Below are 12,586 nucleotides of genomic sequence, written 5' to 3' on the forward strand. Positions count from 1 at the left end.
TGTGCAGATTTAAGACTGATTCAACAATGGCATCCTCCTCACGTCAGAAAAAGAAGAACCAGGAGAAACACAACAACTCTCAAGGGGTTTTGGAAAATTGGTTTGCTTGAGATGAAGAGGCCATAACTGCCTACATCCATGAGATGAGTAAAAAACAGATCAACATTCCCAAGGTCTTGGAGTTCACATGGCTAAAACTTGAAAAACTCACTGAAACCAGATCTGCACTAAAGCATAAAAAACTGAAGCAGTTTTTAGAGATGACTAGAAATGTGTATCCAGACCTCGTGAAGGTCTTCTACACCAACTTAACACTGGATGGAAAGAACCTTGTGTCTTATGTGAAATGTATTAAGATGAAAATTTCCAATGATGTGTGGAACTCAGTGGCTGGAATCAAGTACTCTGGATTGAAGGTTGGAAAAGGGAACACAAATGGAATTCATAAGTTCAATAAAATCCAATACTATAGGAGTTGTGTGAGGAATCCATCTCAAAGTGTGAATAGGTTCCATGCAGGTAATCTGAATTTAACCCCAAGATTAATTGCCTATATCATTGCATGGCAACTCATTCCTAAAGGCACTAACCATGTTGTTATGCATGAGGAAGATTTAATCCTCCTTTACTACATTATGAATCTGATAAAAGTTAACTGGGTAAACATCATAAAAGAACACATGCTGAAATAAAAAAGGTTAGCTGATTACAAATTTCCTTATGCTATTCTTATATCAAAATTAATTGATTACTTTGGTATTGATACTGCTAATGAGAGGAATGAGACTATCAAAGCTGTAAGTGAGATTGACAATGCCACTCTCATCAAGATTGGTTTTCACAAGGTGGAAAACTGTTGGGTATTTCATAAGAGTAGGACTCATACGGAGGAACATGGAGGATCAAATCTCAACAATGAAGAGGGAGATGATGCAGTGCCTATGGAAGATGATACGGTGCAAGCAGTAGAATAGTTTTGCTATGAAGTTCATCACACATCATCTAACAGAATGGAGTCTCTTGCTCACCCTTCTATGAGTCAGAGAATGAGATCACCATCTATGGAATACAGAGGAAATTCACCAGCACCACAATCAATGAATGAAGATGTTGCTGCAGCTAACCACAATGCTCTTGTTGCCTATCAAGCTCCAGAATACAGAGGTGAACCAATGTCTATGTTTGAAAGGCAGATTCTGTATCATCTTGATGTGCTTTCAGATGATCAAAATACCTACTTTGAGGCAACACAAGCCAGATTCCAACATCTTGACCATCAAATTGAAGGAATCCAGGAGCAGTTGGCAGAACTGTACTACAAAGAGTAGAAGTAATATGTTTTTAGTGCTTATCTTTTGCTTATGTTGTTGAAAAATTTGTCGTTTTTCATTTCTGGACTGTTATGTTTTGCTATCCTCTGGTATTTTATATTTTTTCTATGCCCTAATGTTGTTTGATGAATCCAAAGGGGGAGAAAAATAGCTTATAATGCTAGATGATGCAGACTTGATATGCTGTTGTGGTATAGGGAGTCAAAGTTTTCTCTAAAAATCTGTTTTGTTATATGTTCAATTGTAATTGTTGTATCTTGAGATTAAGTGCAGTACAAGTGTTGATCTTCTTCAAAGTAGCCTAGCTATGGGGATTTGTCTCCATCAAACAGGGGGAAATTGTTGAAGGTGGTTGTTGCTCCTTCCAGTCAATGTGTTTGATGAAGAATTGTGTGTTCTGCTTTGAAGATTGTTCTTGTAATTGAATTGTCCTTTATATAGGTTAAAGTGTGATTGTAAGACTCTTCTTGATAGGGTTTCTTGAAGAGTTGTGTGTGCTGAAATAGAGTTTTTCAGCTAGGTGTGCCTTGTTCTTGTAGGGTTCAAGAACATTAGGTGTTGTAATTGGTGTGTACTGTTTTTAGTGGATTTCACCTTGGTAAATGTGAGACTGAATGTAGCTCATTTGAGTGAACCAGTATAATCTTGTGGTGTTCAATCTTTCTTAATCTTTGCACTCATTTACTGCTTCGTTTGCTGATCTGTCAAAAAATAAACTTGTTCAATTAAAATTGAATCTGTTCATTCTGGATCTGTTTTATACTGTTCTTGTTTTTTGATAAGTCAATCTGAATAACATCTGGGCAACTTATTTGAATTCAATTTAAGCACATTGTTTTGCAAAAATCCCAGTATATCAATTAACTCGGATCATTCAAAATGTGTTGTGTGGTTTGACTTTCATAAATTGTTTCTGGATTCAACAATCTGGTTTTTCTCATATGTGCTTATCAATGTGTTTTTGTGCGTTTTGTTAAAATCAATTAAAAACCTTAAAATCAGATATCTGAATTACTGTCTTGATAAAGCAAGGAGGAAAAATAAATCTGTTCATTGCAAAATAAATCAATTATTTTCCTCTGTTTTGTAAAAAGACTGAATCTGTGTGATAATTTTAAAAGCTCAATTCACCCCCTCTTAAACTTTGACACTATTGAACCCAGTTACTTCCATTTACATGACCAAGCATTTCGAATCTACTCTTCCTCCACATAGTGATGATTCCCCATGCACTAACGCGCCTCATTCTCTAACCATCCTATATCTTTCGTTCCCCATAGCAGCTTACACCTCTCCGAACGTAACTCCTCAAACTTGGTCTCTTGAATGCATACTATTCCAGCTTGCTCCTTCCCTATTAAATCTCTCAAATAATTCCCTTTTTATGTTACCTCCTAGGTCTCTTATATTTATACTAATTACCTTCATCAAAAAAACCTTTCTTTTATCCCTTTCCTCCATCTTTTCCAACCTGTTTATTACTAATTTTTCATCTACCTCAAACGAGTACTCCAATTCTTTGCCTAGATTTCATAATCTACACGCCTCATTATTATCATTCCTACCGCAACACTATGAGAAGCCATCCCTAGCAGCAGCACTCCGGCTAGGAGTTTTGACATCCTCCACCGTCGTGGGGCTGTCCACCGTGAATTGATCCCCAGCTTCGAGTGCTCTATCCCTTCCCATACATCCCTGAGTCTGAGCATTCTGAACCACAGGACTCCTCCCCCATATTGATCCAAGATCCCACCTCTGATTCCTATACTTGAAAGAGGATATCTTTTATCTTCAAATATCTGACAAAAATTTGCCTCGCTGTCTACCGGTAACTTGATGCATAGTCTTGAATATTCGAGTCTCTCCAAGGCCAGAGTCGCTTCATCTATCTCCATAAGGGTTCCCACTAGGGCCCCAATTTTTTCGAAACACTTTCTATTCCACAATTTCAAGAGTAACCCCTTACACCGAACCCATATCAATTTATCCACAGATACTTATTGCTCTTCCCATGGTAGAATTGTATCAAACATTGACTCAAACTACGCTCTGTTATCTTCAATCGCGTTTTCCAAAACCTGCTTACTTTCCACAGAAAGCAAGACGTGAAAACCTCACCCTTATAAAATTAAATCCACCCAGGATGAAGCTCTCATGAAGTTTCCTTACTTTGCTTAGATCCGAAACCCTCCCAATAAAGTAATCCATCAGCCATTCTTTAGGTTCCTCTTGTACATTAAACTGAATTGTGTCAAAACTAGTAGGCCTTTGATTTTGGTTTCTTTTCCCATTTCTGACCACCTATGTGAAAGTTTGGTCTGATTCTTTTCTTCTCCATACTTTATGAGTAACCTTTTCCTTTTGTTTGTCGTTCAACACCTTTCTAGACTCAACACTCCAACTATACCTGGGTCTGTTAATACAAAGCTTCCATTTTCCTATCCAGATGGTGTCAAGGTTTTTCTCCAAATCTACAACATGATGCACCCCTTGGAATTTGATGAAACCAAGTCGTTGCTTCTTGACATTTAGCCTCAAGATATGAAAACATAACTCACCGTTCCCCACTTTTGGAGGATACTCCACATATCAAACTCTTTGAAATCATTTGGGAATAGTTGGTGAAGAAAAATGACGTTCCCTTCTCCCTACTCATTCCGTTACAACCCTTTTTCTTAGAAGAATATCTGTCACTCAAATGTTCGCTTGGGAAGAGCAGAGGTTTCTATAGTATGATGATGTGGTTAAGGTGTAGTATTGAGGTTTTTGATCTTTCTCCATAGGTTGTAGTTATTTTGTATAAGAAATGAATCATTCATTAATGTTTTGTTTGGATTAGGGAGGAGAATTGAGAGAGTCCATTTAAGATGATTTGAAGGAAAAATTTGAAGAAAGTTAGAGGGTTTGAATTAAGATAAATAAAGTAAAAAATTCATGTAAAATTTATGAAAGTTTGTGAGTGATGGGATGAATGTGATTGAAATTGTATTTTTTTTATTTTATAAAAATGTAAGTTTACATATTTGCCCTTATATTTAAAAATTGTTAGAAAAAATAATTTAATTGATTTTTTGTGAATTATAATTGTTTTAAAATAAAATATTATTAACTTCATCCTCACTAAACCTAAAAAAGTATTATTATTAACTTCCCTCCACCACGGTCTTTGTTCAATCATTTCTTTGCCTTTTTTATAACATTATTCAATGTCATTGAAAAAGTAAGGATAGAAATGTAAAATCACATACTAATTCTAACTTTCTCTCCTATTCACGACTATTAACAACATTGGACCGAAGAAACAAAAGTTGTAATTTTTAAACTTTTTTTTGCCTTTCTTTCTGCAACATTTTATAAATACAAACAAAAACTTTCTCTGCTTTTCTTTTCGTAAATAGTAGTCACCCAGATTCAAACCGTGCCTAAATGATTTTTTAAGTTCATTTATTATCTACTGATAAAAAAAATGAGTAAATATTTTTTAGTAATACCTATTATTTCAAATCCTATGATTATTATTTTTTATTTCATTATCCCTCAATTTTTTTGTCTTTAGGATTAGAACATGCACTTTTTTCTCTTTATACGTTACAAGCGTTCATTGTTCATATACATTTTAGTATTACGATTCAAAAGATAATTATAAGAATATTTCGTATTGCATGACAATTTTCCTCAGAAGATTTTATGGAACTTTGAAAATCCAAATGAAAATTTTCATGAAACTAATTTCTTGCCATTTTTATATAGAAAATCCATAAAAAAAAGTTATGAAAGTTTTTAGTAGTAGATCTAACATGAGAATTATTTTCTCAATATTTATTTATAATTTATTGGGTCCTCTTGATTATAATATATAGAATGTTTGTACATAGTCGTATAATCGAAATTTACGATGCGTTATAATTATGTTTGTGAACTTCCAAATAATTATCATAAAAACTATATTAATATTTGTATTAAAAAATAGTATAAAATTGGTTTGTTTATATTATTATTAAAGTCTTGTATTAGTGTTATGATTTTTTTTATCTAAGAAAGAATAAATTAAATAAAAGTGAAGTATTTATGGGATATTTCAACAAAAAACAAAACCGGTAAATGATATATACTCTTAGTAGTCAATAAATAATACACTGCATAAGTATCCTTGTATATTTCCAAAAAACTAGATAGATATCTCCCATTAAATTTTACTACTCCTTTCAGAAAATAAATTGATATCCTCTATGATTAGTATCCCATACCCAAAATTCATCAATGATAAAAATAACATCTGACTTCTACTATAGCATTAGTGTTGCGACGTACATGCATTAAAAGTTATTTTCAGAAAAAAAAATACCTTAACATATTTGTATATATTTATTAATAAATGAAAACTTGTGTAGAAATGGTAAGGTATATAATTTTAAATTATCAGATATAAGAACTGAATTCATTCTATTTTTGTATATTTTTTTTTTCATTTCTATGTAAAAATTATCTAATATGACTTTTATGAATTATTGTGCAAAATAATGGAACTCTCTCTCTCTCACTCTCTCTCTCTCTCTCTCTCTCTCTCTCTCTCTCTCTCTCTCTCTCTTATATATATATATATATATATATATATATATATATATATATATATGGGTTTTTTTCAGTTAAATGTTGAGAGTATGTATGGGGCCTCCCGATTTTGTATTTATCGAAAGCATTGAAATACTAGAAATTGATTGTTCAAAGAATGTCATCCAATTTCTCAAAAAAGAAAGAATGTTATCCATAACCTAATAAACTAATTACTATGCTTATTAGGTGAGGCACCTAAATTGTGTTGTTTTCATGAATATAATATATTTGAATAGGGTGAAGCTTTCATCGCAATTTTAAAAAAGAAATTATTAGAAAACATTAAGAATAATCGTCATAATAGCAATAATCATAGGAAGAGAAGAAAAAGAGCAAACACGACATGGAATGTAATGAGCCTAGTCGAATGATGAACTTGGAATTTTATAGAAATAAAAGTGACATATGATGAGGTTATAGCTAGCAATATCGTTTTCATTGGGACACTGATCATTATTTGATGGAGGCTCCTCATTGGTTGGTGAGCCCAAACATCATCCTTCACCCCTTGTTTTCATGCAACAAATCAGGGTTTTCTGATTCAGAAACAAGCATGTAAATATGTCCACTTCTACCATTTTTATTTCTTTCTTTCTTTTTCCACCTTGTACTTTTTAATATGGATAAGCATTATTATTATATTTATAAAAAAATCAAACTTTAAATTTAACTTAATTTTTATAAAATTAATTTATAAAGATAGATTTTAAATAACTATTATATTATATTATATTAAGAAATGAACTTTTTAAATTTAATTTAACCTTATAAAACTAGCTTATATTAGATTCACTTATATACTATCTTAATATAAGATTTTCAATAATATTTATTATTATTATTAGTATTATCTTTCTTCCTTTGCTTCTCCTAACTCACTTTCTGAACCTTTCCATTTTTGCACCTTTTTTTCTCATGAAAGAAAGGGAAATTAAGAAAAACGCCAAGACCAATTTGTGGCAGTAAATAAAACAAAAGGAGGCGAAGAAGTCTCAACCATATTTATATATATAAAGACGGTTAAGTTTGCCTGAAGCATGAAACCACAATGAAAGCTTTGCTTTGAATGGAAAGGAATGTGCATTAGCATGTTTTCCATTTGATCAAATGAAACCCCCAAAAGCTCCATACTCACGAGAATCATCAACCTTTCTTTTCTTCCAATATCCGATAGCATGCCCTTACCCATTCCTTGGCCACCTTGCTATATATCCCATTATTCACACATAAATTCATACCACAAATGAATACACATGACCCTTATTTCTCACACCCCTTTTCACCCTATTGCGTTTAAACTCTTCCCTCTTATCCCTTTCTTTTTTCACACACTCACTTCTATTTCCACTTTTGTTCTCTTCCTACCATCTTATCACTTTAGGCTCAATTATCTGCCTAAGCGACACCTACACAACAAACGCCTAAAACAAGGGAAAGAAAATACTAGGCACACACGTTTATACACATACACTACTCATAGATATAATGTATTAAGTGTATTTATTATATGTATATTCATTGATCGATGGCTTGAGCAAGGTGCATTTATACCCACAAGACATGTACATTATTCCTATGTGTACCAAAAATGTATGTTTTGAACAAATGTCATGGAACAGATTTAACACAACAACAACAACTCAAAGTGTGGAGTATTGGGTAGGTAGACATGTGGTGACTATATAGGTTTCTTTAGACATAAGATTCAAGCGGCAGTGAAGAAACCCAGCATTGTTGATGTTGTTGTTGTGGTCACTAAAACAGTTTGTCATAATTATTAGTGTGTTTGTCTGCTTTTTAAATATTCTGGAAATTCTACCACCAGAGGCATCTTCTGCACGGATTCAGGGAATTATTCACGTGCTTCATCAACTTGATTAATTACCTATCACTCATAGTTCCTGTCTTCACATTCACCCTTAAATGATTCTCAATGCTTATATGTGTGTTAATAACTCAATTAATATCTTACAATTTAAATATGATTTGCGTGAACCCATTTGTTCATTTATTTATACTATGAAAATTTTGTTGGAGTTAATTATATCAAAAGCATCTTGAAATTAACTTTAAAAGGGTAACAATATTCATGCCTTGGTGGGAGGCACTAGCTAGGAAGCCACAACACATATCCTTTAAATTCAAAAGTTGAGAAAACAAATGCACAATTTCCTTGGGAATTAATTCTCCCACTCTTGGTGAGATGTCATAGAAATATTCCACAACAGCATAAAATATATATTAAGTGTACCGCACATGAAGATCATTGAAGGGCTTGAAAATATGGTTCCTAATAAGTACTTGAAAGTGGTATTCGACTAGATTCGTTACAGTTTAGATAATTAATACAAATGAAACTGAAAAACAAATAAAGACATTAATTAATACAACAAACCCACTAATTTATAACAAAAGAAAAATGTACATGAGCACCATCAAATCCTTCTCCTTAATTGATCTACAAAATAAAAACCTAACTACATATAACAAGACCTGGATAATCTATTTAATCAATCATAAATCTATACAGTATAATATCCCATAACTTTTTCCATGTCTAATGTATAACAAATATCTCTGTATATATATATATATATATGACTGTCTAAAATCAGAAAATAAATAAATCAGGTATATATAGATACCACAAATCAACAAACTTGCTTTGATTAATTCTCGCTTGATCATGTCTTTTAATTGTTCTTGGTGTTCAGTAATCATCCCAGAGGCAATCCAAATCTGAGAGGGTAGCAACTGATGAAGGAGCTTGATCAAGATCCTCGTACAATGCCTTGTTCCTTCCCATGTTGTCTTGCTTTGACACCACCGAGGAAGTGTCAGTGTTTCTGTCATTGCTCAGGCACGTGTCTTGAGAGGCACTGACCACAGGCTGGTTAGTGTTGGAGAATTGTTCCATCTTCAACTGCTGGAAACTGTTTTTGCCTTGGTGCATACAATAATCTTGAAACATATTGTTGAAGGGTGAGGTTGAGTTTTGAAGGGAGTTACTGCTTGTGCCAATTGCCATTGGGTTGTTAGAGTTGAAATTCCCTTGGCTGGTGGAGGCATAGTTAATGTTGGTGGTAGGAGTCTCATAGATTCTGTGTTCTTCAGGCTTCATCATCATCAGCATGTGGTGATTGTTGTTCATGAAATAGGGAAGGTAATAGCCATCTGAAGGTGGTTTAGCTGCTGATGATGAAGGTGTGTTAGTACTATTAGTAGTATCCTTGAAATCATTGTCAATGTGTTTGTGTGAGGTTTGGTCAAAGAGAGGATCCACGAGAGGTGGAAGTGAAGAGAAATCAAATAGATCTTCTCCAATTGAGTTCATTCTAAGAAGGCCAATGCCAGGGTTAATTGGGAGTACCCTTTTGTTAACATCTGTGTTGCTCTTATGGAAAACCTTGCACACAACCCATTCATCCTGCAATAAAATAACACCCAAAGAGAAAACTAAAAAAGTAAGTATATATGTAACTGTTAGAATCTCAACAATTCAACTAAAAAAAGCAAAAGTACTATTAGAGGACCACCTCAGGAAAGAAAACTCTCAGAACAACACAAAAGGCACTTTTCTAAAAAGTGATGATTAAAATTTTCCATCCTCAAAATCCAGAGAAAAAAAAATGTCATGTATCAAAAGGGAAAGAGAGAGAAAGAGATGAGAGAGATGGTTAATCAATTACCTTTGCAGCCTTGGGAAGATTGTAACATGCGAATTTGCCTTCCAATCTGAATTCGTGCATAACCCAATTTGTCTTCTCTCCCTTTGGAGCTCTTCCTCTATAGAACACAAGAGTCTTCTTCATCCCCACAAGATTGTTCTTCCCTTTGTAAATCTCTTTGTCCTTGCCTGTGGCCTTCCAATAACCAGATTGTGTTGCTCTATTGGTTCTCATGCCAGTGGGATACTTCCTATCCCTTTGGCAAAAGAAGTACCAATCTTTCTCCCCCATCTTTGCTTTCTCTACAAACCCAACAACCCAATTCAGATCAATGGAAAACAACCAACATGACAATGAAAGACGGCAACAAGCAATCAATCATCGTCATAATCAAATAGAGAAAACAAAAGCAAGGTCAAAATCAGAAAGAGAGAAAAAAAAAGGTGATCAATAGAGAGAGTAAAACTCACTGGGCAAGTCCCAAGGCTCGCACTTGTTAAAATCAGCTTCCCCAATAGCAGTTGCACTGAAACCTCTATCCAGCACTTTCTCTGTGAGGTAACAAGTGATGATCTCTTCATCTGTGGGGTGGAACCTGAAACCTGGAGGCAAATCCAAAGGGTCATCTCCTTTGTTAACCACAACTGGTTCTTCCATCATCAAACTAAGCCTTAAGCAACAACAAACTATCTAACTTGTTCTACAAGAAGAAGATATATATGCCTACACTGCTTGATGGCTTCAGTTATGTGTGTATATATAATATCCGTGTATCTTATATCTTATGCTATATGAAAAAGAGAAGAAGAAAGGAAAGAAAGTTCAGGGAAAGGGCAAGAAAGAGAAGGAAATAGGCTTAGCTAGGTAGATGAGATGAGAAGAAGAAAGTAAAAAGAAGAAAAGATGGTGTGCTTAAATAGAGGACCGTCAAAACACAGCTCACACATACACGCTGTGAGAGATCCGTGGTGTGGAAGGCACTTATTGAAGAAGCCTATAAATATTGCTTTCTCTTTTTCTATATTTTTTTCAAATTTTAGTATTTGATTCTATGTCCTATTTGTCTATTCTTTATTTCACCTATATTAATCACTATATTCTACTTTATTTTATTTTTCCTTTTGTTAAGTCATTCGTGTGATTATGTGATTTTATATTTTTTATATTCTTATTTACTTTATCCCAAGAGTAAAATAGTGATACAGGAATTATGTAAAAATAAAAAATCTACTTTTTTTTACCTAGACACGTTTTCCATTTTAATAAATTGTTTAATTTTTACTTTGAAATACATATTTCTTCCCTCTAAATGATTATATATAATAAATAAATTATGAGTAAAAACCTTGTTTTTTTGTCTCTGGGGAATTTTTAAAATTTAGTTTTAGTCTTTTTTATAAAACTTTTTATCCTTTTTTAGTTCTTTTAATTTTAAATATGAATTATTTTTATAATCTACACTTGATAAAGGAAGCCTGTTTTTGTTCTTGTCCCATCAATTTTCAAAATAAAGAGATGTTGCTATAACTTTATCCATTGTGTTCATTCAAAAATTCAACATAACATCACTGGAGAATTTTCATTACATGTTTCCATCACCAACATTTCCACCGTCGTCTCACACAAGCGTGCTCTTAAACCTTCTCAAAGTAAAAACAAAATTGCTGTATCCATAAAAGGAATGGACTTGGTTTTCTTATTGAATTTTCCATTGAAAAATGAGAATAATTAATTGTATGACAGGTTTTGTTGAATTTTGTGTTTGTCAACACACACTTGCTGCCTTAGGTTGGTGGAGGTAGTTTTTGTTGGTGGCTTTACTCAGCTTCTTCATTTGACATCACATTGGTTTATTGACCTCATTTGGTACACTAAATCAATTAATATAATATAAGTTTAAAAGTAAACTTGTTTTTAATAATATTTAAAATCTTTGACCTTAAATATCCATGTTTTATAGTTTCCAAATGTTATTATAAAAAAATTTGAGATGAACAAAATAGATAAATAGATAAAGACAATATATATAAGAATTTTTATTTTTTATTTTGACGAGAATGAATTTTTTTTTCTATTTATTTATTTTTAAATAAAAATAGTGGATTTCAATATATATATATATAAGCTATACACTCAATCTATATTAAGCTGAAAAGACAAAATATAGAACAAAGAAAAACCTAAAAAACCTAAAATAAAAAAAGACAAAATAAGATAAACAATTAAAATTTATAAAATATTAAATTAATATTATTTTTCTTCTATAAATTTTTTATACATATCCTTTGTAAAAAAAGTCAATATGTATTCAGTACTTTTAAAATTTTTGAATTTCAATTTTATTTTTCTAAAACTTTTATTTGAGTTTTTGTTCATTCTATGTTCTTAAAGTTTTTTGTCAATATGTTTTCTCGGATATAAACGGTGGAAATATAGTTTTAGTTGGTTATTTTATGGAGGTGCATATATGTGTTTTTTTTTTACACCTCAGAAATATATAATTATATGTGGGTATAATACATTGTATCGTGTTTTTTAATAAAAAATTTGTTTAGATTTATTCAGAATTTTTTTTTCTCTTAAAGTGATTTAAAGAACATTTTATACATGCTATTAGTTTTGTATTTTTAAACTAATTGTACAGAAAACATTATTTCATTATAGTAATATTTAGAAGAACTAAAATTAAATTTTAAAAATATTAGAAGGACAAAAATTAAAAAATAATTTACTATCTTTTAATTAATTCTTCAAAATTTTACTGGAATTATGTATATTGATTTTATGATTTAAAATGTGTATATTTGAATTCAAAAATACTCATACAATACTTAAAATATCAGTTAATATATATATATATATAATTCAATCTAATTTGGATACATTAATTCAATGATTTTACATTTAATTAATTTGAAATTATCTAAGTTGTAACTTTTAAATGATTATTATAAAAATAATAACTTTAATGAT

General features: G+C 31.9%; 1 protein-coding gene across 1 annotated transcript; it reads right to left on the minus strand.

Moving 5' to 3' along the window:
* Nucleotides 1–8,328: 8,328 nt before the first annotated feature.
* Nucleotides 8,329–10,586, minus strand: LOC137837320 (NAC domain-containing protein 87). Its single transcript, XM_068646297.2, has 3 exons — nucleotides 10,084–10,586; nucleotides 9,635–9,915; nucleotides 8,329–9,372 (listed from the first exon to the last, which is right to left on the minus strand). Exons 1-3 carry the CDS (start codon nucleotides 10,271–10,273, stop codon nucleotides 8,656–8,658), a joined length of 1,188 nt encoding a protein of 395 aa, XP_068502398.1. The 5' UTR covers nucleotides 10,274–10,586; the 3' UTR covers nucleotides 8,329–8,655.
* Nucleotides 10,587–12,586: the final 2,000 nt, after the last annotated feature.

This window comes from Phaseolus vulgaris, chromosome 4 (genome assembly GCF_051622355.1).
Source record: "Phaseolus vulgaris cultivar YP4 chromosome 4, ASM5162235v1, whole genome shotgun sequence".
Lineage (NCBI taxonomy): Eukaryota > Viridiplantae > Streptophyta > Magnoliopsida > Fabales > Fabaceae > Phaseolus > Phaseolus vulgaris.